Source organism: Dermacentor silvarum, chromosome 1 (genome assembly GCF_013339745.2).
Source record: "Dermacentor silvarum isolate Dsil-2018 chromosome 1, BIME_Dsil_1.4, whole genome shotgun sequence".
Taxonomy (NCBI): domain Eukaryota; kingdom Metazoa; phylum Arthropoda; class Arachnida; order Ixodida; family Ixodidae; genus Dermacentor; species Dermacentor silvarum.
In genome coordinates this window covers 147,222,155-147,249,034 of record NC_051154.1, presented here as the reverse complement: position 1 = coordinate 147,249,034, position 26,880 = coordinate 147,222,155, and the positions used below count along the sequence as shown (strand labels likewise).

General features: G+C 46.0%; 1 protein-coding gene across 1 annotated transcript; it reads left to right on the top strand.

Annotated features, from left to right (window-relative positions):
- Positions 1-742: 742 nt before the first annotated feature.
- On the top strand, positions 743-26,097 carry LOC119436222 (uncharacterized). Its single transcript, XM_037703013.2, has 5 exons — positions 743-966; positions 14,311-14,372; positions 21,370-21,447; positions 22,520-22,552; positions 25,961-26,097. Exons 1-5 carry the CDS (start codon positions 861-863, stop codon positions 26,048-26,050), a joined length of 369 nt encoding a protein of 122 aa, XP_037558941.1. The 5' UTR covers positions 743-860; the 3' UTR covers positions 26,051-26,097.
- Positions 26,098-26,880: the final 783 nt, after the last annotated feature.

Here is a 26,880-nt window from a genome sequence, read left to right as displayed (position 1 = left end):
TTAAGTTAGCTTTCATCTACACACCGATTCGCTCAAAATTAAGAGTACGCCTCAGCCATTCGGGATCTGCCTTAACCTTCATTAATTCTTGCACTGGAAAGTGTACGGAATGGTGTACTTCATTTCATCAAATTATTTTCGATCTGCTAGTGTTACATCTAAAGAAACGATCCGTTAAACTATGTGATCTTTCGTCAAGTGACAAGTGTTCCCGTCTCCAAAGTTTTAATTCCCGTCTATAAAGTTTGCATTTTTTATACTTACATTTATTTCCCTCCATTTCTTTTGTAATCCTATGCATTGCTTTGGAAATTAGTTTTATCTTGTGCGTACGAGTATTTAAGTCCCGGGAACGAAAAATAAACGATTGCTCGATTTATTTATTTATTTATTTATTTATTTATTTATTTATTTATTTATTTATTTATTTATTTATTTATTTATTTATTTATTTATTTATTGATCCCTTTGCCTCCAGTAAATGGCGCAAGACCGCCATGCACTGCAGTGTTCGGGCGCTCTAGAGAACTATGCGTTCCGGCCGTACATAAGAGCATTCAAGCTTCAGCGCTACACCAAAGTCCATTTGCCTGGAGACGCTGGACAGAACTAGCAGTTTTAGGCGCATACAGACGCAGGTGTTGCTGAAGTCACTGTAGGTGTTTTCGTACAGCGATTTCGCCAGCAGCTGCAGCTATCCGTTTGTTATCTATTGTTGTGACATGTTACGTACACGAAAGCGCGCAGGACACTGAAACCGCAGGCCTGTGTAGGGAGCGGGAGCACGAGTCAAGGCGGCCTCGTTATTCACAGCGCAGACAGGCTATCTGCCAAGAAGGGCGCTGTTAACGCTGCGCAAGATGAAGGCTTCACTCCTATGCTTTCTGGTAATATTTCTGGTTTTTGCGAGCGCACAATATCGTCCGTTGTTTCGCCCGCCTCGTCCACAAAGACCTTCCCTCTGCGGTAAGCCAACAATGAAAAAAATATCTGTTGTTGTCACACCAACCACTCTTGATAAGCAGATCTGAAGATATATATGGTGTAATGAAAGGGCAGTAGACAGGGAAAAACCTTTTTTGCTGTATGTCATTCGCTACCGCGAACGTCATACCTTTGGTGATGCTCACTAGTTAGCGTAGTAACTTTTGTAACCTGTTACGTTTTGATTATTTCAGGGCATAGTATGTTGCACTAAAGTGGACAGTTTGGCGAGTTAGCTGACGTTCATGTTTAAAACAGCGCAAACTGGGCGAAAGACACGGGAAGAAATTACACAGGACCAAGCACTGACTAACAACTGACATTTTCATTAATAGAGCGAATAAACAAAAAAGAAGGCCAACCTACCGACGCATACTCATCTAACCACACCTTCGAGCACATCTATTTCGCAATCTAACAAGGAAACAGACGGGAATGGTATGCAATTATCAGACTTTTTTTTTTCTGAAGTAGAGTCTGTGTGTTGTGTGGTTGTAGTCTTTTTTTTTTCTTTTTTTCGCGCACTTCTGCGATATCTAGGCATCGCAGTCAAAGGGCACATCAAATCTCAGAAGCGTTCCACATCAGAAACATTTCTTATAATTGCATATCAGTCGCATCTATTTCCCTGTTACAGTGCGAAATATATTTGCAAAGAGGTGCGATTGAATGAGTGCAGGTGCGCGCAGGTTGACTTCTTTTAGATTTATTCGCGGTTTTTCCCTAATAATAATGTAGGCCGTGCTTGTCCTGTGTACTTCTTCCCGTGTATTTCGTCCCATTTGCGCTGTTTCAATATGCTACCATACTGCTATACGGAAATGAAGCTTTCCAGTCAGTACCAAGCTCACTTCCACTGCCACAAATCCTAAGACAACGATCACTTTCAAGATATTCGTCCACAATATGGCAAATGCAATACGTATATTTTAGTTTCACACATTGTCTTCTTTAAAAGCATTTTTTCGACCAGCTCGGGGAAGGCCACACACAATAACCATACGAGCCCATTCCGCGGCAATTCTGGGGCCGAAACTAGGGCTTGCCTCAGTGGTCGTACAAAATGGACACTCGGGCACTGCATGCTTCGATTGCGCAATGGCAATATCCATCCTGGCGTTATATTAAAGTGTTATTACTTTTCCTGATTAGGCTGCTTATTGTGCGTGAGGTAACCATATTGACGTTTACCGCAGCTGATAGTGTGCTGCAGTGTGGATCACCTTTTTTTCTTCTTGCACACTTACTAAAAATTATCTCGTCCTAATCGTCTGCCGCTAGGTTATGTGAAGAGATATACATAACGTTTCCGACAAGTCCCAGTTGGGATTTAGATATAGCCAATGAAATTCAGTCATGAACTTATTGATAATTCACTTTGGGTCATGAAATTTTTGCATTGCACACTTCAGGTACGTCGTTATTCAAGACCATTTTAAATTGCCAAAATCAATTTTAATCGCGGTATTGATTAAACACGTTCATCCAAAAAAGTGCAATCCAGAGCTTTATTTTAAAAAAGCTATATTTGCCGTCGTGCCCCTCAGCGGATGCGAATTCAAATGATTCAGGAACACGAACGAATGAACGAAGGACCGGCCGTGGTTCCTTAGTTGCTTAGGCGTTTGGTTGCTTAGCACAAGGTCACAGGAGCAAATCCCGGCCGCAGCGGTCGCATTTCGATGGAGGCGAAAGGCAAAAACGCGCGTGCACCACGCATTGACGTTAAAGAACCCTTGGTGGGCGAAATTGGTCCGGAGTCCCCCGAAACGGCGCGCCTCATAATCATATCGTGGTTTTGGCACCTGAAACCCCAGAATTTAATTCATTTAATGAACGAAGAAGCTTTGTTTCAAAAGAAAGGCTTTGTAGCCAGACTATGGGGGCAGTTCAGGTAAGGTGACCACATCCGTCGATATACGCCTGCCTCACGAGCTAATTCGGGCACTGTGGGAGCAACGTGTCGCGGGCTCGTTCGTCAAATGTTGTCATTAGAGTGCGCGCAAGCCATAAGGGACGCGCCTAAAGTTGCACTCGTCTTGCACTGAAAAGTGTGCAGAACGGTGTAGCGTGCTTCAAATCATTCTCGCTATAATACTGCTACAGGCATGAAACGAACTCTTAGCCTATATCTGTTCTTTCGTCCGCCGCCACTGTTCCCGTCTCCACATTTTATATACAGCTGTTCTTTCGCCGCGGGCTTTTGTGCCGAAGGTATTGGCAGCCGGACCACTCCCGTATTGAGCGTTCAGCGGTAAATCTACGTATACAGGATGTTTCACTTTAGCTGCACCAAATTTTTAAAAATTGCCTGTGGCAGATAGCACAATCATAATCCTCGATCTAAACTACTCGATGAGGCGGCCATTACTTTGACGAGAAATCAAAACGCCTAATTGAATAATTAACATAATTACGATAGTTAACTTTCTAAATAATTATTTTACGCTACATCTTTCAATCTACGAATTATAGCCGCTCAGTTCTCAAGGCGTATCCACTTGGAACTAATTCTCAGAACTGAACCAGTTTCGAGATATTAATATTCAGTGTCCGACGAAATGCATGGGCGTTGTAGTTAAATTTGTGCTTCATTGCCTAAAACAGCATTTTTCTATTCTTATTATGTTAACTATTCAATTAGTATCAAGGATTATAATTCTGCTATCTGCCACAGACAACGTCAAAAATTGGGTGCAGCTAAATTGAAACACCGTGTATGTATTATACTTGTGATTAGCATGGTGGTTTGAGCTTCTAGTACATTCATTGTCATCGCTATCGGTGGATTCATATGTACGCACCATTTAGCGAGGACTTCCTCGGTAAGCGCGGTTTCCTCGCGGGCCATGCCTATTAATTAGAACTTGAGTCCTTCACGGCAGTATCTGTAGCAGCGGAGGCTGCCACAGATACTGCCAGGACTTGAGCCTTGATGTCGCGAAAGCGTCCGCCTTATGATAACAGTGTTTTAGCATAGTGCAGACGTGCTTGTGTGCTGGTAACCGGCAACGTTTGGCACCAACCCACCAGCCCGCAAGTATATATATACGGTGGCGACGGCATAGTGACGGTGTATTTCAGGCTTTTCTTTTTATGCCCGAACAGGGCGTACGTATATATAAGAGCCTGAAATACTTCGTCATTATTCCGTCGCCACCACCAACGCTGTCATTGTACTATCATTGTCATCACTGCCATTACTTATTCTCTGACACAGCGCCGTCAGTTTATAATCAAATTCTCTTGTGTCAATGGGACGACTACAATACAGCGATGCATTGAAGTTAAGGTATATGAAGAAATGGGACAATCTAAACTTACGCATGCATACATATATGCGTGCGTGCGTGCGTTTTTGAGAATGATAGAGAACCCATACTTGTACTTCCCTGCGTATATGTGTTCGTACTTGTGTGTACATCCATCTTGAATATCTCCAAGTAGCCTCCTAACATCGATGTTACAGATGGCGGTGCTATGGTCGCGTATCGCATGGCAGTGGCTAACGCACTTGGCACGCAGCTAGTAACGGCGTTCAGAGACGAAATTCTTTTGACAACCGAAACTGAGGTTTACTATATTCCCAGCGGAGAATCTCTTTTTCTTTTTTTCCTTGAATGTATTTATAGTCACGCATTCAATGCAAAATTACCTGTGACCTTTTTACTAAGGCATCACGTCATTGTCTTTCGTGTCCTCTGAAATGGCTGGTTCTTGTTAGTGACTTTTTTTTCTCTCCGTAGGAACACCCTCCACGAAGGGAGGAATAAGTCTATGTCTCACTCATGCCGTCACAGTAGAAAAAAAAAGTACAAACACCGATTGTCAGGGTCTCTTTTTTTCTTTTTTTTATTACTGCCCATTTCAGCACCCTTTTGCCTTTTGCTAACATCGTTTCAAATTTTCTGATTTATTTCATGGGTGCACTGCATGAGTGCGTTGTGACCACGCTTTGTGCTGAGACGAATATGACGGTGAACTAACATGTTCGTCTGTATTTTTTTTTCTGTTTTCTTTTTTTAATGTATGCATATAAGGAGATGATGGAGCCTCGTAGAGGCACCGATGATCCCTCTGCTCTGCTTTCTCATAAAAGAAAAAGCACTCCTTCAATGACACTTGGACCGGCATATGACGTCAAACATATTTACAGCGAAAAAAAAGAGGAAGGTTACTCACAAAGTGCATTTTTTAATCTTCAAGAACTCATGAAGGTTTTATAAGGTTGGCTTGGTGGGCAAGTTCGCACATGGTGCTTGGTAAGGGTATGCCAGCAAGCAGAAAACACGAAGCCGCAGCGCCAGCGCGCTGGCTGTCCGCTGCTGGTTGACGTAAGCAGAACGTCGCCTCGAGGGGCGCGGCTTTGAGCTCGCTGCAGCCTCTCAGTTTCGGTTGCGCGCGCTGTGATAGCCGAAATTCGTCGTGCCACAGTTCCGAAGGTAATCGCATTTTTTGCCAGATCCAAAAGTTGATATGGTTGTATGGCGAACTGCCTTCGATTTCCCAATTACGTCGAGCCCGCTGAAACTAAAAGTTTAAAAGTTAGTTAATGAATTTTCGTTAATTCGCCATTACCACGTGTCACCCGTCACCCCGCGGTTGCCATCCCTGACGGCATGTCTCCGAAGGAACCGTCCTATTGTTTCAAAAGGGCTGTGTTTAAATACTACTTAAAGCCTGCGTAGAAACGCCTGGGAGTTCAGGCTGTAATTTAATGTAAAACGAAAACAAAAGCATAAACCCGCCACGGTAGCTTAGCGGCTATGGCGTTGCGCTGCTAAGCGTGAGGAGCTGGGCCCGATCCCGGCCACGGCGGCCGCATTTTGATAGAGTGAAATGTAAAAACACTCGTGTACTTAGATTTAGCTGCACGTTAAATAATCCCACGTGGTCAAGATTAATCCGGAGCCCCTCCACTACGGCGTACCTGATAATCAGAGTCTGATTTCGGCACATAAAGCCGCGGAATTTTTTTTACAAAATCTTAGGGGATGTGGAGGGTGCCCTATCTTAGAATCAGCGCTTGGTTGCCGCATGTGATGAGGTACTATAATCCGAGAGGTAATGCATATCCGATGCTATAATGCATATAGGTAATGCATATCCAAGAGGTTGCAATTTGATGCATGTATAGCGCGCGCGTCGTCATTAAAGATGATTCGCCTAACATCGATTCTCACGGTGCGTGGGATCCATATAATTTTTTTCTCATTTTATTTTATAAGTAATGGGACACAGAAGTTGTGAATAGTACTTCAGGAAACTTCGATAACTTTCATTTACTCACGCCGTTCAAATAAATTTAGCGAACAGTCATTTTGCGCATACTGAAAAAAAAACCTTTGCCCCATGTGTCAATGTGTGAAATGTGGAATGGCTGACAGTCCTGTAAGTGATGTCTGAGGCTACGAGGACAACATTGGCCACCAACAGTGCCAGCAGTGCCACTTGCTGAGGACAACAGTGCCACTTGCCTCAATTTGAAGCACAAAGACAATCTACGTCCAACGCATTCAGGAAACTAGATAATCGTCCTCTGAGTGAACAGACAATACTATAACACCGGCCCCACCGATCATCGGCTCAGAAGGCAGTGAAGGCACTTTTGTGCTTTCTGAGAATGTCTGGCTTGTACGAGCGCCTATGACTCCGTAGTGCTGTCCATGCACGTCTCTCTCTCTCTCTCTCTCTCTCCCCTTCTGTGTCTCAATTCTTTCTATCCCCCTTATCCCTTCCCTCATTGTAGGGTAGCCAACCGGACTCTTGACTGGTTAACATCCCTGTCTTCTTTTTTTATCTCTCTCTCTCTTGTGTCTGCGTGCACGTCATATTATTTGTCTTCGCATTTCACATTACTTAAAGGGGCACTAATGGCAAATGTTAAGTGTGCTAGATCGAAAGATTGTGTTTCTGTAATAGCAAATTCTTCATTCGTAATGAAAACAGAGCTGTTGTAAGCGATAAAATGACGAAAGTAGAAAATCGGAGTGGCACCATCTGTTGTCGACTATGGTACCTCTTATGTGTGGCGTCGGCACCTCTGATTCACAGAGAGTGGCCTCGACCCGCCACTGCGAACGGCATCGCTTTTCTCTGTTTACAACGGCCAAGGTGGCGACGTGCGGCATCTGACCACTCTGCCGGCTCCGGCAGCGGAGGCTCAAGTGACTGTAACTGGTAACCTGAACCAAAGCACAGTCACCGAGTGACTTACGCAAGCTGAACACCAACACCCGCCAAGCAGTACGCTTCGTATATAGAGCTAAATAAAGAGTCTACAAAAGACGCAGCAACGGCATAGAGGATGGTCACGTGGAGATGACGTCAAGTACTCCGGCTTGGCGCGGGCGGTTCAAATTGAGAAGCAGCAGCCGGATCTTCGACAGCAATTTCCTAGACATACAATTGATATATTGGCATGCAGAAAACGATGCTAGACTTCTATACGAATACTCTGTCGATCTAACTCAACTTAATACTTTCCTTTAGTGTCCCCTGAATTATACGAATGGTGACAAAGCGAAATGGTGGTAATGGAGACTGCGAGATTATTGTGCGTCTCGCGGCATTCCACGCTACGAAAGCTACAGCCGCGGCCACAGCCAAAGCCACAGCCACTTCAAATAATAGAGTGCACTGCGTTAGAGTCCACAGCACCTGCTCCCAACAAATTGCCCTAAGATGACTGGCAAGTGGTTGCAATACTTCGCTCTTTCATGAATACCCTTCGCATGCTCTTGAGTAAGCTGCATACTCCGTCAGGCCGAAATGTTTTGCGTGTGTTGTATGCTGATATTCCACTACTTGCAGGCCTCGAGTAGGCACCATGGCTCGCCCACAGCCTTTATGTCGCAAAGGAAGCGATTTTCTAATGGAAGGCCAGAGGTCTGAAGACCCGCATATCGGACTTCCCTCAATTGGTTTTAGAAATCGCCTCCCCACGCTGGTCATTTGTGAACCAAATACATCCGCTTCACTCAGGCTGCCTGGATATGAATCTTACGTCTCGCCCACATGCGATGCGCGCAGCAAAGTAACCATCTACATCCGCACAGATAGAGCCTCATGACGCGGTAGAGCCTCATGACGCGGTAGAGCCTCATGACCACGATCAGTGTGTCCACCTGCATATCAAAAAGAACAGCGTGTCCTTCACGTTTATTGTAGCCTACATATCCTAAGCAGGCCGTTTTGACTGCATGAGGCTTAAATACATACTGCTAATGACCACTAGCCCCTGGGTCATCACAGGTGACTTCAATGCACGTCATCAGCTATGGAGAAGCACCAAGACTGACTTCAGATACAGCAGTCTTGTCTCGATTGCCACCGACCATGATATGTGCTGTGTGAATGATGGCAGCCAAGACATACAACAGCTGCCTGGGCTTGAATTAGGTGTCGTGGTGCTTCGCTTTTAGTGTCCAATAATTTACGTACATGGAGACACGGAAGTGACCATATTCCGACATCCTGCAGGTAGAGATTAGTGGAGTTGATCGGTCCTCCTCTACTATCTTGCGCACAGTTTATTAGTCAAAATTTAAGGAACATATGGCTGCAGCATGTCGCCAAGGCTTTTGACACAATATAGAAGATACAATTCCGGAAGCAATAAAAGCATTCTTCCGCTCGCTTACAAACAGATTTAAATATAGAACTGGAGAGAACTTGCCGCTGTGGCTTAGCGGCTATGTTGTTGCGCTGCTAAGCAGGAGCTCGTGGGATCAAATCCCGGCTGCGGCAGCCGCATTTCGATGGAGGCTGCTGTATCCGTATGACGTCACGCCAGCATAAGGCTGCCGTTATCGACCGAGAAACCGACCGCGGATTATTTTGTGCATCCGCTGCGGAGCGAAAGGGCATGAACCAGAGGATTGCCGGTTCCGTTTGGCAACATGCTTCAAGTGCCAACAGAGGGGTCATATCTGCCGAGCTTGTTTCCGTCGGGAGAGCGAGTTCGTTGAGGGCCTACCAGGGCTGCTGCGTCAGGTACACGCCCTATCGTCTCGGGAGGAGGGCACCGATGTGGGCGCGGATGGTATGTTCGCGCCGGATGCAGCCATGTCAGCCACGTCGGCATCACTCAACCCTTTGTGCGCACCTTGAATTGTGCGGGGGTTCCAGTGGACATGCAGGTCAATACAGGGTCACCGATGTCGGTCATCACGTGGCCCACTTATGAGCAAAACAGAACAGTGTGGCCCAAGCTGCATGATTCGCCACTGAAACTGACTTGCTTTCTGGGAAGGCTTCCCGTGCGTGGACAACTCAAGCTGAAGGTTTCGTGCGGAAACCGGTCGACAGACGAATCCCTGACAATCCTCTGTTGCTCCGACCCCAACCTTCGCGGACGAGACCAGATGCAGGCGTTCCACATGCTCGAGGCGCCAGTAATGAACGTGAGCACGACAGGTGAGCAATTGTCTTTCGTCGGAACTGACGATGTTAACATGGAGAGTTTGGTAACAGAATTCGCTGCAGTGTTTGCGCCAGGCCTAGGTTTTACCAAGGGTCCGCCAGTACACTGTGAGATGCGGGACAACGTGGTACCTAAATTCTGAAAAGCATGCGAATTTCCGTACGCCATTCGTCCAAAAGTAGAAGCTGAACTTGACCGTCTTTTGGTCGCGGGCATTTTTGTTCCTGTACCTCATTCTAAGTGGGACGCACCAGTGATGCCAGTAGGGAAGCGCAACGGCCGCATTCACCTCTGCGGTGATTTCAACTCACGGTAAACAAAGCGTGCCACACTGAGCAATATCCATTGCCCCGTGTGGAAGATATCCTAGCAACGTTGAACGGCGGTGAGGTTTTCACCACGACAAACTTACGTGAGGCTTACAATCAGCTACCGTTCGACAAGAAAACCATGCTATTCACGACCATAAGTACGCACAAGATACTGTTTAGCTTCACTCGCCTACTGTTTGGAGTGGCTTCCACTCCGGCAGTGTTTCAACGTCACACGGATACCATCTTGCAAGGACTTCCTGGGGTTCAGTTCTACTTAGACGATGTCATCGTCGCAGAGAAACACGTGACTGCACCACACTGCGCGAAGTATTGCAGTGGTTTCGGGAATACGGCGTGCGCTTAAATGCGGATAAGTGCATGTTTCGTCAAGCAGAGGTAGATTTCCCAGGACATCGAATTAGTGCTCAGAGCCGTCAGCCAAAGTCAGAAAACGTAGATGCCATTCTTCCGATGCAGGTGCCGCGGAACCTGGCAAAATTTAGGTCGTACCCAGGCCATGGTAAAATACTACCACAAATTTCTTCCCAACGCATCTACGGCCATGACGCCTCTGTATCAACTGCTCCGCAAGGAAGCTAAGTGGGAGTGTGGTCCCAGTCAACAACGGGTGTTCAGCAAGGTGAAGGACCTCCTCAAATCCGCTTATTTCCTGGCACATTTTGACCCACGCAAGACTCTTGTCCTGGAATGCGACGCCTCCCCGGATGGCATCGGTGCAGTGCTTTCGTACGATGTCTGAGTCCATAGGGTTTCGTTCTCAGGTACTGACGGACGCCGAGAAAAATTATTCGCAACTGGAGCGCGAAGCCCTGGCTCGATTTTTCGTGGTCTCCAAATTTCGACAATACCTACTCGGTAACCCATTCCCACTGTTGACTGACCATAAGCCGCTTGTGGGGCTTTTTCATCCAAATAGGGCTGTACCAGTGATGGTCGCCGCACGAATCTAGCGATGCAAATGCAAAAACGCCCGTGTCCCGTGCATTAGGGGCACATTAAGGGTCCCCTGGTGATCAAAATTAATCCAGAGTCCCCCACTACGGCGTGCCTCACAATCAAATCGTGGTTTTGGCACGTACAACCCCAGAATTCAATTCAGAATTGGAGAGATTGCGTGCAGCAGGGTGATAGGTGAAAAGAAGGTATCGGCGCACAAAGCCTGTTCTAGATCTCAGGGCTTCATGACGCATACAAAAGGAAGTCCAGCGTCGCATGGATAAAAATAATGGAAGACAAACGATGAAAAACTTTCTCTCAGTCACTTTATCCAAGAAGACAGATGTCGCACATGGAGCACAGTCTTTCTTCATGTCCGCATCAAAGGCACCCTTTCTCTCTTCTGGCCCACTACCAACGTCGCTCGCAGCTTGAGGAGGCGGAACAGTTCTGTGCACAGGCTGCTGGGGCCATCGTCACCACCAGAGACGCTGCTCCGAGTGTCGTACCTGAGGCACGCGTACCAGAAATGAATGTTCCATTTTCACTCAAGAAGTTTGACGCTGCATTAGCGACCTGCAGATGTTCTTCGTCATCAGGACTAGATGACATCACGTTATGCCACTTTGGACATGGTGCCCGTGGTGAGCTGCTGAATTACTACAGTCAGTCATGGTCCAACGGCGTCTTTCCTAAACAATGAAAATCAAGCCGATTGATCCCCATTCTGAAATCTGGAAAGTCTCCGCTCGAATTATCATCCTATCGTCCGTTTGCACTTTCCAGCTGCATCGGCAAAGTGACGGAAATAATTATTCTTGCTCGCCTAGAATGCCTCCCCCTCCCCAACCTCGAGCGCTAAAACACCTATTCTGACACCATGGCGGGCTTTCGATGAGGTCCTTCATCCATCGAAAACGTTATTGACCTCGTCCCCTGGGTTCAAGAACAAAACATCCTCAAGTGCCTATCAATGGCACTCTTTTTAGACGTCAAAATAGCATACGATCACGTCACCCATAAAACCATCCTAAGCTCACAATGGGCTGTTGGAGTTGGTAGTCAGATTATATGAGACTATTTCACCAAGTGGTACTTCTTGTAGTCCGAGGACGGCCCAACTTCAGAACACTACATTTACTGCGGAGTCCCGCAGGATGAGGTGTTGTGGCCCATTTTGTTCAATCTCCTCCTCGTAGAACTTGCTGATTACTTACCGCGGACAGTTTATATCCAGTATACACCGATGAGACTTGCCTCTGGGTGTCCACGGTGACTCATCCTTAGGTGCGGGCAACGCTTCAGCGGGCGGAAACCACGACTACATCTTATCTTCGAAAACAAGGTATCAGTGTGTCTACCGAAAATGCATGCTGGTTTCCCTTACGCGCAAAGATGTCATCATGCCTCATTTCTATCAATGGCCAACCTGTGTCCTATGTTAAGGCGCATTGCTTCCTGGGCGTCATTATTGACAGCAGCCTCTCGAGGAGCTCACTGTACTTCTATCTGAAGAAGTTAGCTGCTATTGTTCAGGTGTTCAAATTGCTCTGCAGGAAAGCTTGGAGTACAGTGCAAACTATTCTACAGCTGTACAGGACACTGTTGCTGGGACTCCTACCGTACAGTCTGCCAGTGTTGTCAAATACACGCAAGATCAACATTAGCCCTCTGGAAAGTATACATGGTCAACGCCTACATATGTATTTAAAGCAACCTAGACGCACTTTAACAGCAGCAACAACTACCACGGCGAGAAAGAGAAAGATAATTACCATAAGATCCAGACGCACGTAGCTGTCCACTCTCTCAGAGCGCATATTCGCCATCTGTCAGGAATCTCTGACCATCACCTAGCTTCCCTTCCGGCAGAGAAACATCAAGCAACCCTTTTCACACGTGATTAGCGCTCATCAATACTGTACACCATCAACTTATACACCGGCGGTGAAACCTTCATTTCCACTGTGGTGCCTACGGCAACCTCAAGTAAAGATAGCTATTCCCTGAATTACAAAGAATGCCAGTCATTCGTCCCTGGCTCTGAACCGGCTGACGCTACTACTGCACCAGACATACTGAGACCGCATGCGTATTCATGTCGACGGTTTGACCTCGCCTACCAGTTCAGCAAGTTGGAATCAGCTAGCTCAAGACAGGGGTAATTGGAGATCGCAGGGAGAGGTCTTCGTCCTGCAGTGAATATAAAATATATTCATTACGATGATGATGATGATGATGACTAGTTCAGCAGCAGCTTTTGTAGTTCCAGCAAAGCAGGTCACAAATAAATAAAAGGTGACACACATAACGAAAGCAACGGTTGCAGAACTTGCAGCGCTCCGTGCCGCTTTAAACTACGTCACTGATGAACCGACACAGAAATGGGTCGTATTTTGCGACTCTAAAGTATCTCTTCACAGCCTCCAAACTGCTTTCCGCCACATAACCTGCGAGCACATATTATCCGCTATTACAGAAATAAACGATCATGCTCAGGAAAGTGGGCACGACATCATTTTTCAATGAATTCCGGGTCATTTTAGCGCCGCCTATAACAACTTTAATGGCCCCGTCTGCCCTCAAAGCCATACAGACGCTTCCAACTCCTTTGGCGAAAGCAGACGCCGCCACGGAACTTCGTTTATTTGCTTGCACAGACACAACTTTTCTGCAGTTAGGGCGTCCCCGATACCCGACTACCTAACCTAGACTCTATGCTACGGACGGAAGTGCCACCTAGCCTCTCCCGCTGCCAAGCAACATCGTTGTACCGCTTTTGGCCTGGAGATGCGTTTACAAATACTTACTCCCGTATTGCATTAGCCGATAGCCGGACGTGCGACTCCTGTAGAAGTGTGTAGATTTGAGGAAACCATTGAGAAGCTGTTGTGTACCTGACGAATGTCCAACGCCTGTCTCTCTAAACAACTTTAGACCAGCTGGACTCGGGACCATTTTCTGAGTCATAGATACTCGATCCGTACCCACATTCGTCACTGGCGCTAAAAGCTATTCGCACACTAGTGCAGTTCTTGGCGTGCACTGGGCGTGAGTAACCGTTAATAGCCCTACCGTGCATCCTCCCACGTGCACGCAGTGTTCACTCTCTCCATATTTTATATTGTCCCCTTTCCCTTATTCCCTGGGTTGGGTAGCAACCCGTACGCTCTTCTGGCTGACTTTCCTGCCGTTTCACTCCATGCTTTCGCTTTCTCTTTCTCTCTCTGAAATGTTTCGGGAGGACACAAACACAATTTGCTTCTTCTATGATCAGCGGTTGCTGATCGCACTGCTCCAGCGTCGTAGCACTAAATTGCATGTTCATTTTAACCCTAATTGTTGCTTACATTTCTCCGGTGCTTGTGCATATATTAGAAGACGCAACAGTCAACTTACGCGTTGCGCGTGAGCGCCATCGCCAAACATCGTACAGTGCTTATGCATATATATATATATATATATATATATATATATATATATATATATATTGCATGATGTTTGCACGAGGAGGATAAAAACAAAAGTCACACATCCGAAATAATACCTACGCTTTTTGTAGTGCATATGTATACCAACGGTATAACATATCTATAACATGTATACCCACTTTTTCTTATTATTTTGCAGCCTGGCCAGAGGACTACCGGGTCTGGACACTCAAATGCATGTATGGCCGCGTTGAACGCGAAGTACGTATTTTTTTGCACGAGCTGGCTTTTAGGCTGTGTGACGTGGTCGCAAGGCAACAACCCACTTCCCCTCCCCCCCCCCCCTCCACACACACTTTTTTATTGCTTACACAGCATTCTCAGTACCAGTACCTCAGCGGCTGCTAATTCGCGTCCCAGTCTAAATTTCCTTAGTTAAACACGCGACTCTTCCCGAGCACTTGACCAAGTCACGGACTGTGTAATATACCACTTGTTTTTGTCAACGGCTGTTTCATATTATTAAAAATATGTGATTCAAGATAAAATGATGACATTTTACTGATCGCGCTTCATATAAGCGGCATACATCACAGTTTGCGCAATGATCGCCAATTATTAAATAAATTTCACTATTTAACTATATAATTGATTACTTTAGGTGACGTATCGTAATAGCAGAACTGAAGTGAGCCCGTATACTCAAACATATAACCTTTTGCCCGAAACTCTGCGCTTCGCGCCAGTTTTGTAAACTAGGTTACTCAAAATCCGCAGCCAAACGCGTTGCTGTTGGCGTCTATATGTCTCCACACTGTGCAAAAGTGCAGTGCAGAAAGCTATAAAGATGAACAGCAATGCGATTCGCGAAACATTTCGAGTTCGTATTTCTTGAAACTGATGCAAATCGCAGTTTCTAGCAAACTGTTATGCTTTGAGTAACAAGTCTATCATTAGAACATGCCCCCTAAAAGCGAATAATTAAAATTTACTTTAATTCATAATGAAGTTAGCATTGATAATGCAATTATTGAATTATCTATCGTATTCGCGATTATCGCGCCAAGTCTGATGCCCCCCACTGCTACATCGCTTGGTCAGCCAAAATTATTACTTTACCTCCAACCCACTATATTTAATAACCTGGAGAAATCATCGCGGAACCACGCAGCATACTCTTTCGCCTGTGTGGCAACAATGGTGTGTTCGGCGGCACCTGAAAACTTTCGGTATTATGTCTTTAGTTCACGACTTAAAGCAAAAAAAAAAGAATAAAACGAATTGGTTTTGAATAAACGAACCAGGAGCAAATAAATTTTATTGCGACAACAATTATGTAGACACTCCAAGCGGACTTCTGCCGTCGGCGTCACCGCGAGGCTCCGTATAAAGTCCAAGGGCGATGAAATCATTGCCGCGCGCCGTATGCTGCATGTGCGAGTGAGGAGAGCGAACGCACGGCGGAGAGCAAACGCGCCGTCTTCCGTCGTGCGAAAGGCCGTGGGGGTATGGGAGGAAGCGAGGGGAGGCAACGTTTAGCTGCGGCACCAAATGCGTATCTTGCGACCGGACGCAAGGGGAACTGGCGACTCAATCTCCCACGCGACAGGAGGAAAGCGGGAAGGCAGCGCGGGAGGGAGGGGGTGCGGCTTCTGTACTTTGCCAGCAACTGCGTACTTGTACTTTGCGCGGCTGCGAGCTGTCGCGCGCACCGTATTTTGCAAGCGATCTCCACACGGTTCCTACCTTTGTATGCGTTGTGCTTTCGCTGCTCAGTTTCCGTTGAAGCGATAGACCACACGAACCTTCGCTAGCTGCTGCTACCGCGCTTTCTTATGCCAGCATTTTGACAGTGGTTGTCTGCAGTCATCGAGTGTGATCTATTCATGTTTGCCTGTGCACGTGACACCATGCTTGGTAGTTCAGTTAGAAAGCGAATGTGTCCCAGTTTATGCAGCCGATAAAACTACTATCCTTACTCCATATAGCTCTCTACGAATTTGCTATCGCATTTGATGCTTCGCCTTTCGCGCAAAACTGTGACTTTTTTTCATGTGTTTTAATATAGTAAACACGCCGTTATGCATTATTTATTGTGTATCTTACGATAAATTAACTTTGCAAAGTTATGGTGAGCTATCCTGAAAAAAAAATTCAGAGCCCTTCCACTACTGTGAAGATTCCATAGTCACCGCTTCCTTTCCAGCGAAGCGGTGACTATGGTGGGTCTGCTGTAGTGAATATTGTATCCACGATGAGAATGGGCGTATCATCGTTGGGCATTACCCAACCGAATATGTACGTTCCGAACATGTAAATGATAAACGTTACGCTTTAGAAACTCGCGTTGAAACCTGGCCGTCGCACAGGGGAAGTTGGCGCTAGCGTTGCCGAGGCATGCACCACCGTTGTCGGGTTCCTGGAGGGCACGACGACGCTGACTTTTGGCCTCAACATCGAGCGCCCGCAACTCGAGGTCGGCGACACTTTACTGACGTTTGGCCTCAACATCGCGCTCCCTCAACTCGGGATCTGCGGCTCTTCGCCGATGTTTCGTCTGGGCTTCGGAAGCCCTCACGCTAGAATCCGCAAAGTCGACAACGAACCCTTTCCCGAGCGCGTTCACGGCGGCGATGCTCAAACGCGTTAGGACACGTCGTCAGTTGCTCATGAATGGCTCATACCCCCTTAAGCAATGGCTCATACCCCCGTCAATGCGGCCTCCACGACACAGGATAAACCATTACATTGAGACCGAACACCTACTACCTGACACGCTAATCGGTTTCAGCAACACAAGACATTATGCTTCAACTGCAACAAGACATTCTAGATCCACGCCCAATAAGAGCCACTCGTACCATACTGGGCCTGGACGTCTGTAAAGCAGTTGATAATGTAGCACATCAGGCCATCTTAAATGGCCTATCCCAGCTGAATGTAGGCGAAAGAACTTTCGCCTACATTCCGGACTTTCTCAAAGAAAGAACCGCAACCATCCAACTGGGTGAAGTGCGTGGTCAAAAGCTTACTCTAGGGACAAGAGGCACCCCGCAAGGTGCCGTCTTCTCACCCCTACTCTTCAATATCACCATGATGAACCTACCACAACAACTAAACAGGATACCAAACATCAAACATGCCATATACGCGGACGATATTACTATCTGGACAAACAGCGACTCGGATGGTGCAATAAATGACGCGTTACAGGAGGCAGCAAATGTGCAAGAATATGTCAGACCCAACGGGCTAACATGCTCCCCCACGAAATCCGAACTCCTAATCATTAGAAATAAAGCCAAAAAGACGCCAGACACTGACACCCAACAACAGGCACCGATCAAAATTGTCTTGGAAAGCGGCCTGGTTCTTCCGGTTCTGACCATTAGAGTGCTGGGCATGCTTATTCAACACAACACGAAGAATACAGCAGCCCTCACAAAACTGCAGAACACCGCCAAACAAATTTGTGGACTGCTCAGGCGAGTGGACAACAGACACAGAGGAATGAAGGAGATGGACTTGTGTAGGTTGATTCAGGCATTCCTAATAAGCCGCATAGCCTACTCCTTCCCCTATTATCATCTCAGGAAATCAGACAAAGCTAAAATAGAAGTTATAATTCGACAAGCGTACAAATGGGCACTATGTTTGCCTGTTTATACCAGCACTGAGAAGCTCCTCCAACTTGGAATGCACAACACCCTAGAGGAGCTGGTCGAAGCATACAAAACAGCACAAATAACACGGCTATCAGACACGATGACGGGACTACACATCCTAAGTACACTGAACATTAAGCCCATATACACCACGGGAGGCAAAGCACCACTACCTCCCGCAATCAGACATTACCTAATAATCAAGCCAATACCAAAAAACATCCTGGCGGGCAGGCACGACGGCAGGAGAAAAGCCAGGGCAGACACACTACGCGAAAAGCACGAGCAAGACCAAACCGCGGTCTTTGTCGATGCCGCCAACCAGGGACACAACACATACATCCTGAGTGCCGTGGATGGAAAATCTAGAATCGTATATGTGGCCTCAACTAGAGCTGCATATCAATCAAAGAGGCCGAAGGAGTGGTCATAGCGCTGGCCATCATGAACCCAACTACCCATACTCTCCTGAGTATGTCTCTAAGAACGCTAAGAGAACTCTAAGAGCGCTATTCTCAGCTTTATGAGGGGCAGTGTGGGACTAAATACAGCCAAGATCTTGAAAAACTTCAATCAGGAAGACATAACAAAAATCAATCTTGTCTGGGTCCCCGCTCACTCAGGAAATCTCGGCAACGAGGAAGCGCATAAAGTGGCCCGAGGGTTAACAAACCGGGTCACGCTCTCCTTGGAACCAGACCCCCCGATGGGAGAGGTAGTGACTTCCTACAACGAACTTACCAACCTATATAAAGAGAACAGGAGAATATACCCAATACCACACAGCAACCTTACGAGAGCGCAGGCCGCTATCCTCCGCCGAATTCAAACTAACAGCCTTATCACTCCTCATCGCTTAGCGATCTTCACAGATGGGGAGGTTGACCCAATATGCCAAAACTGCGACAGAATTGCCATAGCGAACCAAAGACACATCCTCTGGGAATGCGAGGGTCTTCCCCCACCCAGAGAGCTTCTGCCAGCTCCCTCTGAAACGACATGGGAAACCCTAATACGGTCTCCTGAAGAAAAGCTACAAAAAGAATCGTTGCCTGGGCGGATGAGGTCGCCGCAGACAAGCGGCCACCTACAACGCCCTGACAATTTTCTTAATAAAGTTGTTTCCTCCTCCTCCTCCTCCTCCTCCTCCTCCTCCACGACAGAAGAGAAGTGAAATTCTACGCTGGAATGATTAGAGGCAACGCAGCCAGCTGTGGAAGAAGACGACGACGACGAACGCGGGAGCAGTGCACGAGCACGAGCACAAACCGAGGGGCGCCAACGAGCCAGCTGCGGAAGAAGACGACGACGCTCGAGCCATTGCTGATGCTGATAGTTTTTTTTTTTTTTCTACACGCGGACACAATTCTGGGGGAACTAGGCCTTAAAAGCTTCGCTGTAAAAAAAAAAGAAAGAAACGGGGAGATCACCGTCTACTCTTCAATGGCTCAACTCGAACTCGCGGGCTTTATTCCTGGCCGCGGCGGCCGCACTCCGATGTGAGCGGAATGCAAGAACACTCGCCTACTTAGATTTAGGTGCACGCGAGCTACACCCGAGGTGATAGAAAATTATCCGGAGCTCTCCACTACGGCGTCCCTCTTAATCCACTGCGCAGTCTGAAGGTTTTAAAGTTTTAAAACAAGTCGGTCATACAATTATACCCGTGCTACACGAGCAAAGTAAAGTGCACTTTGAGAGAGTGCACTTCAGCGCGCTGAGTGTCACTTTGGCGGCGCGCTGCTACACGAAAAAGAGAAGTGTTCTTTTAAATTGATGGCCATGGCCATCAGAAGTCAGACGGGAAAGCATATATTTGTCAATAATATAAACATCTGTGCACGAAAACAGTTTATTATTGTTAGAAACAACATTTACAATCAACCTTTACAAGCGCCGGAAACGACGGCAACTTGACCAGCAACAGCCAAAACGACTCGATCCGCCAAACAACTGCGCAGCCATTAAATCCCGGCGTGGTCGTGAACAGCCCGAGAGCGAAAGTAATTTTTTCCTGTTCTTTTTTTCGGTGTGGCACATTTTATTATCTCGTAACGTTAGCAATTTGAAACAATGTTATTAAAAATTACTCCTGACTCTTCTTTCAATATCACTTTGTGTATCTTCTAAGCATTGCTACCGAGGCTACACACTTCGCCGCCACGAAGTGAGTTCGCCGAACACACTCGCCGGCGAGTGCGCTCTGCAGTGAGTGTCACTAAGCGTTCCCGTGTAGCAGCCTGCGAATGACACTAGCCGCGAAGTGCCCTTCCTCGAAGTGCACTTTACTTTGCCCGTGCTGCACGGGTATTAGAAGGGAAACACTTTTGGGACCCAACGAATTATTATTACCGCGATCGTGTCGCAGAACGTGTATTAACGTGTCGCAGGAGATCCGGTGTCGACGTCGGAGACATTGCCCGGCCATGAAAATCATCCCGAACCACCCCGACCGCGCAGTCCCTCCGTGTGGCGCAAGGCGTTAGTGAAAAAAAAATTGAATTTCTCAAAGTAATATCCGTCAAAAAATCGTAAAGTACGACTTAACCACAACCTGCAGACATGATAGCGTCGGACTGTAACATTTAATGTACGATAAAACACAATTATGTTACGAGAAAACTCAAGCACAAACCCCTTTTCCAGCATTTAACCATAAAACAGCGGCGCATCCGGTTAGGTTACTTGCTAAAACACCATCCAGATGGCGCTCGCGTCCACGGCAGGTCAAACTGGGACTTAGCCTGCCTAATGCGTTTTGGACACTCGCGCGCCTCGGGGCAACAGCAAACAATAAAGTAATAAAAAAAGGTCCTAGGGCCTTCACATTTTGATATAAGACGGCTTATATTGCCCATGAAAAAATGTCTCCCCAGCAATGCATTCATATTTAAAAGTGAAGCCGACTTTAAGGAGATTGATGCAAGCTTGGTCTTTGTAAGCGGGCTTTCCCACGTTGTGTGTTGCAGTGAATCCTACTCATAAAGAAAAATGCGATGCGAACGGGGCCCGATAACGCTGTCGCGTTCCACTCTTAAAGGCGAAGCTTAAGCGTCCTCCAATTTTTGCGTGATTAGGGTGAGTCGCCCCACAATTTGATTTGATTTTAATTAATGACTTATATCTGTAGCAGCGGAGAGTCGTCCCTAGGCTATACGGCGTTTCTTCCCTGTTACTGATGGTGCTGCCGATAACGCTCCAGCCGAGTGATGCTGCCGCTGATTGGTGATGCGGCTCATCTAAGACGGTCTCTACCACTCTGCGGCACATTTTACAATAGGTATATAGCTTGCGCTTATCAGGGCTTGAACGTTACATTTGCCATGTTTTTCGTGGTATGTTTATTATCACGCGGGGCGCTGAGTGGCCGATTCCAGTGATAACGGTGGCACAGTGGCGTCCGAGTCAATGAAGAAAGGCGGAAAAAATCTGAAACTTCATCGATCGTTACAAAATATGACCCCGGCACAAAAAGACACCGAATGATTTTCCTAGACTTACGCTTCTTCTACTATGATGCGCTTTTGAGTAAGCCTATCTTCCTGACACTCGGACATGCCCTGACCTACAATTTTACATTTGTCATTCTTCAGGTGAAGCAGCTCATGAACTTCATTCTCAAGAAACAAAGGTGGAGTGTTGAAGAGTTGTCACGGGCATTGTGCAATCCGGTTAGTATGCTAACCTGAACTTGTGTGATACAGTACAATTTCGCCACAAGCATTATTTGACTGTAAACTCAGTGGAGAAAAATGGCGGCTTGTCTCGGAAATAGTAGCGAACTCATATGGCGACGTGCGACTCAAAGGCATGCTTCGCACTGCAGAGTGATTTTGGCCTTGTGAAGCTCGAGTGAATGTCTTTTTGTTGTTTGTCATTTGTAGTGCTTCGTTTGTAGCGCATCCTCTTGATGTGTGGGTTATTATCTCTTCATTCATTTTTAGCTTCTTATTCGCGATAAAAGTTACGGAAGTAACTGGGATATACGCGGTGGTGCGGCGTCGCTCTCGAGGCTGACATGGCGCCGAATCCGAACGATCGCTGTCGTCGGCAGGATGGTGCGGTAGCAGACCATCAGCTCGCTCTAGGCTGACGACAACGTCGACATGACGAAGTGCTGAAGCTGTGTGCGATTTGGTGGAGGTTTAAGGAAGCCATACCACCAACAGAAGTTGCATTCTCACACAGCAATTAACGCAAAGTGACGGACAGACACAAACAAAGAACAGACAAGGACGAGTGCTTTTTTTTTTTTGCGTCTGTCCGGCACTTTGCGCTAAGCAACCGTAGTAAGAATGCAAGACCAACCAGCCCAACAGTCTATAGACAAAAGTTGCAGTCTGACACGGAAGTCCTGAACACGACCGCAGCGAGCTCCTGATGAAACTATCTCTACAAATAAAACTAAGAGTATTGGCAGAAATTTTCGTAAATATGTGTACCCTTAAATAGTTTCGGATGTTCTTACCAATAAACTCTTGCTTTAAGTCGCGCACGATTGTTACAAATGGAAATTGTCGTAAGTGTTGTTTCGTTGAAAGTGCGATAGAAACGTCAAAGCGCAACAAATCGCCTTCTCACGAGTAATATTAGGTGTTCTTGTTTAAACGCCATATCTCTTGAGGGCATCAAGCATTACTTATACGAATATTTTTTCTTCTAAAATAGTTTATTTGTAATTTTTTAAATTGACCAACTCACCCAAATTTCCACCTTGATCATGCAATCCGTCTTCTTTTCTAGTACGAGGTGTTCAAGCTCAGGTTGTACTTCAAGGTGAGTATACGCAGCCTCGATAAACGGCAGCATATGCAACATGCCATATACACAAAGAGGCACGCGGGTTGTAAACGCGGCGCACAATTAAGCAGCAATAAAACGAAATTCGTTATTGCGTAGCTCTCTGCGCATAATATAACAGGTGTTCTTTTTCTCATGCCGAAAACTCTAAAAAGCTGTCATATCTAGGCCCCTGCCCTTTTTGCAGAAAAGCCACGTGGCAAGGCGAATAATAGTAGCAAGAAAATTTCAACAATAATTTCGCTGATTACCTCAAATCTGCTGATAAACTTATAATTGCTTACTGTACGTCACATCTAATTGCGTAGATAAAGTCGATGAGTATAGTGAAGGCATGTCTCCTTAGCATAAATTACTCTAGCGCTCCTTGACCATATCTGACCCTTTGCGCCACTAAGCATCACACATAATCAAATTCTAAGGCTAGCACCACTTACAAAATATGCGTCCCCAAAGTCTGCAACAAAAAAAAAATGCCTAAGCGTTCCAGTTAGATTGGCCCCGAACTGTTAGACGCATGCTTTTGGGAATATGTTAACAGGAACGCCAATATATTTCGTAGCACATTTTAAGGTTGCATATCTCGAAAGTGGCGCTGTACTGCTGAGGATTTCTGCTAAGCAGGCTAGACTTTTCTAATGCTCTGCTTTAATTTCCCAATTGCAACATGTGCCCTAAAGTGAGCAATTAAGAAGTTAATTAGAACATTCTAGGTAATTATCCGATTCAGTGATGAAATTTCTTCGCTGCTTATTAATGTTCGCCCTAGACGCAGAGCCTAGATATGTGTTTTCCTTTTAAGTGATTTACGTAAGAAAAAAACACCTGTGAAAATGGATTCATGGTGCAGCAACGGCTGCCCCTGCTAAGAACAGGAGATTTGAGACAAAATATTCATATTTGCTGACCAAGCTGCACAGCAGTGGCTGATATAAAAATTTGCACGATAATCACCAATACGACCAATAATTAACAAAATTTACTAAGAAACTTCTCATATAATGAAGTTATAGTGCACGTAATTGTAGAATTGAAGTCTGCCAGTACTCAAAGCATAAACAAACATGGGATACGCGCTCAAAATCTGCAGCGAAAAACATTTCTGAACTAAACGTGTAAGTGTTCCCGCACTGCGGAATAATGCGGTACAAGAAATGCTAACTGGAACAATGCCTCTCGAAGCACATTTTAAATCTGTATTTCTCAAAACTGGTACTAGGCACATAGCTTGTAGCAAAATGATGATGTTTCGCATGCCAGATGCTTTCAAACCTGCTATTACAACATGCCCTTAACGTTGTTGTTTTGAAACGTTATTTAGTGATACTTCGTCAAATAATTATTATGTCAGCGATTATCGCCAAACATTTTGACATCCGTCACTGTTATGAAGCTTATCTAGCAAAAATTGTAGTTATTTCTCTAATCCTCTATTCTTAGCAAAGACAGTTGTCGCTGAAATACGCTGTATATTTAAAGTTCAGGGTGCGTATAAGACCAAATAAACGCTTCTTTTCCCTCAAAGTACACTACTGATATGCACGGTTCCAATCGAAGTTCGACAGCATGATGCCGTTAGTATAACCAGAAGTTGACTGTATGCCTAACCTTCTTAGCTCACAAGTTATCCCGTTATGTTGCACCTATAGAGGGTGCGAGATCCGTCAGTTCAAATTGTGCCGCTTCTTGAAACAACGCGTTACGCCTGCCTGAACGATACATAATTTTTTTTTCTTCTAGGGTCTTTCTCCACTTCTTCCTCCCCCCCTTCCCTTGCAAAGTAGCATTTAGGCAATTACTTTTACGTCGCTAAACCTCTCATGCTTTTAAATGAAGAGCTCTCTCTGTCTCTACTTACAAGAGCGGACTTTGAATATAACCCCTTTCGGTATCTTGTATTTCAAGTGAGTTCGTTATCGCGAATTCGCTTGTGGCAGGTAGCATAATTCTTATCGTTGAGCTGGGTTATTCGAAGAGGCGGACAGTAGTAGCACGAGAAATCGAAACAGATATTGAACTAATTAACAAAAGTTGACTAATTAACTCCTTAGTTAATTATTTTACGACACATATTGCAATATATGAATTGTAGCCGGTGAGTTTGCAAAACGCATTCACTTGAAATGAATTTCCAGGATGACACCAGTTTCGAGGTATTATTTCCCAAAGTGTGGGACATGGGCGTTCGAGTTACTTTTGTGCTTCAGTGTATAAAACAGCCATTTTGGTAAAAAAGTAAGCGGAACAACAGTGCATTCTTACGGCGAGTTTGACGGCGCATATCTCCAAACTTGTGTCATTCTGGAAATTCATTCCAAGTGGATACGCCTGACAAGCTCACCAGCTACGATACGTAAATTGCAATATGTGTCCTAAAGTAAATAACTAAGAAGTTAGTTGCGAAAGAAATAAAGAAAGAAAACTAATTAACTTCTTAGTGAATTTTTGTTAATTAGTTGCATATGTGTTTCGATTTCTCTTGCTACGAATGTCTGCCTCATCGAATAACCGAGCTCAACGTTAACAATTATGCTACTGGTCACAGGCGATTTCTAAACATTCCGTGAAACTTAAAAATGAACACCCCGTATATGCGACCTTAAGAAACATTAACGCATACTTCCTCCTCCACGTTTTCTTTCTTTGTTTCTTTCGCGTGCTAATTCTTTTGGCACTCGCCACGGTGAGGGTGCCCGTGCTTCATAATAAAGTCGTTGCTAAAGTGAGGGGGCCCCTTTTGATTCCATCGCATGTTGTGTGCACAGAGATGCGCTAGTCAGTGGTTGGGCCCATGTCACTGGGGTGCACAGTAACAGCGTAACGTGTCATTATTCATTGGTCTGCGGCCGCTACAGCAGCATCTACTTACGCTTCACCCCCCTAGGCAGGAACCAACCGTGTCAGGCCTGGTGGTGAAGCATAGGAAAAAAAGAACATGTACTGCTGAACTCAAAAGACGAAAATAATATAACAATGCAGCAATAATTTTTTTAAGTTACTCCGACACGGGATTCGAACCAAGGATTTCGTATAGTCATGAGCGCCAATGCTTTTGCGCAGTGCCAGGAAACCAGACGGGAAGGTCAGCTATTACACAGGTTCTGTATCGGCTGATGTTGCCCCGTCATTACAGTGCTGTGACTATAGTAAGGTTACCTCGTACTATAGTCGCTACCCGTTCTTTCCTTTGCTTTGTTCACGTTTTTCTTTTGGCCACACTCGGCTAAAAGAATTCCTTTCGTGGAAGTCATGTGACACGCGCTCTTAAAGCGAATAAAGGGCAGGTCAAGGTGCCCTGCACAAGATATACTTTAACTGTATTCATAGCACAACGCGCAATATTAGTCACCATTTTTTACTTTTATTATCATCTTTTTTTTTCAGAAAAGGGCGGATCAGAAACTTCTGAGAGAAGCCACTGTTGAAGCGGACAAGTGCCTTCGCTACCTTCTCAAGAATACAAATAACGCTTGAGGGTTATAAGAAAAAGAAACCATTAAACACAATATTCGAAACCATGACTGTGTTTGATAAATGTGTTTGTGCCAAAGGCACGAAAGAGAGAAAGATGTTTATTTATTGAAAAAATACGTACATATATTAAAAGGCAACACCAGAGGTTTTTCAGGCGAGGTACCTAGATAAGGTTAATTGTTTCGCTCCTGACTAGATAGAGCAGCAAGCTGTCGTATATAGCTTTGCGGTGTTCAGGTTCCCTCTTGGAAGGAACCTGTCGTTCAGTGAAACAACTGAGCTCTGTAGCCCAGCAAGGCAGATTCTTCGCAATGAGGATAGGCCTGGACATGTCCATAGCAGGTGGCGTGCTGTGGCTGACTCACCCGTGTTGCAAGTTCCATAGGTCAGGTGAAGCGACTTGTCAATGTATTGGGCTTTGAACGCAGGCGTGACTGCCGTCCCGGTACGCAGATGGCGGAGTGCCAGGCGTTCCCGGCGTGGAAGCCCAGGAGGAAGCGGATGATGGCCTTCGGGTATAAGCGCTTGTAGAGCAAGCTTTCCATGCTATCGGAGCTGCAAGTGAGCATCAACAGGATCGACATCTTCTGCCGATCGGGCTGCAACGGAAGCAGGGCCAGGAGAATGGGGGTGGTTAAATTTGCTCCCCGCGCGAGCGCGTCCGCTCGCTCATTCCCTTCTGCACCCATATCACTCGGTGTCCAATGAATGTGCAGCTAAATTCCCTTGTGCCGCAGAACTGTTGCTTAGTTCGCTTACGGAGTCTTGCGAATCGGTGTATCTGTGTAGAGGGCTACGACACTGGAGGGGACCATTTCTGGCTGCTTCGA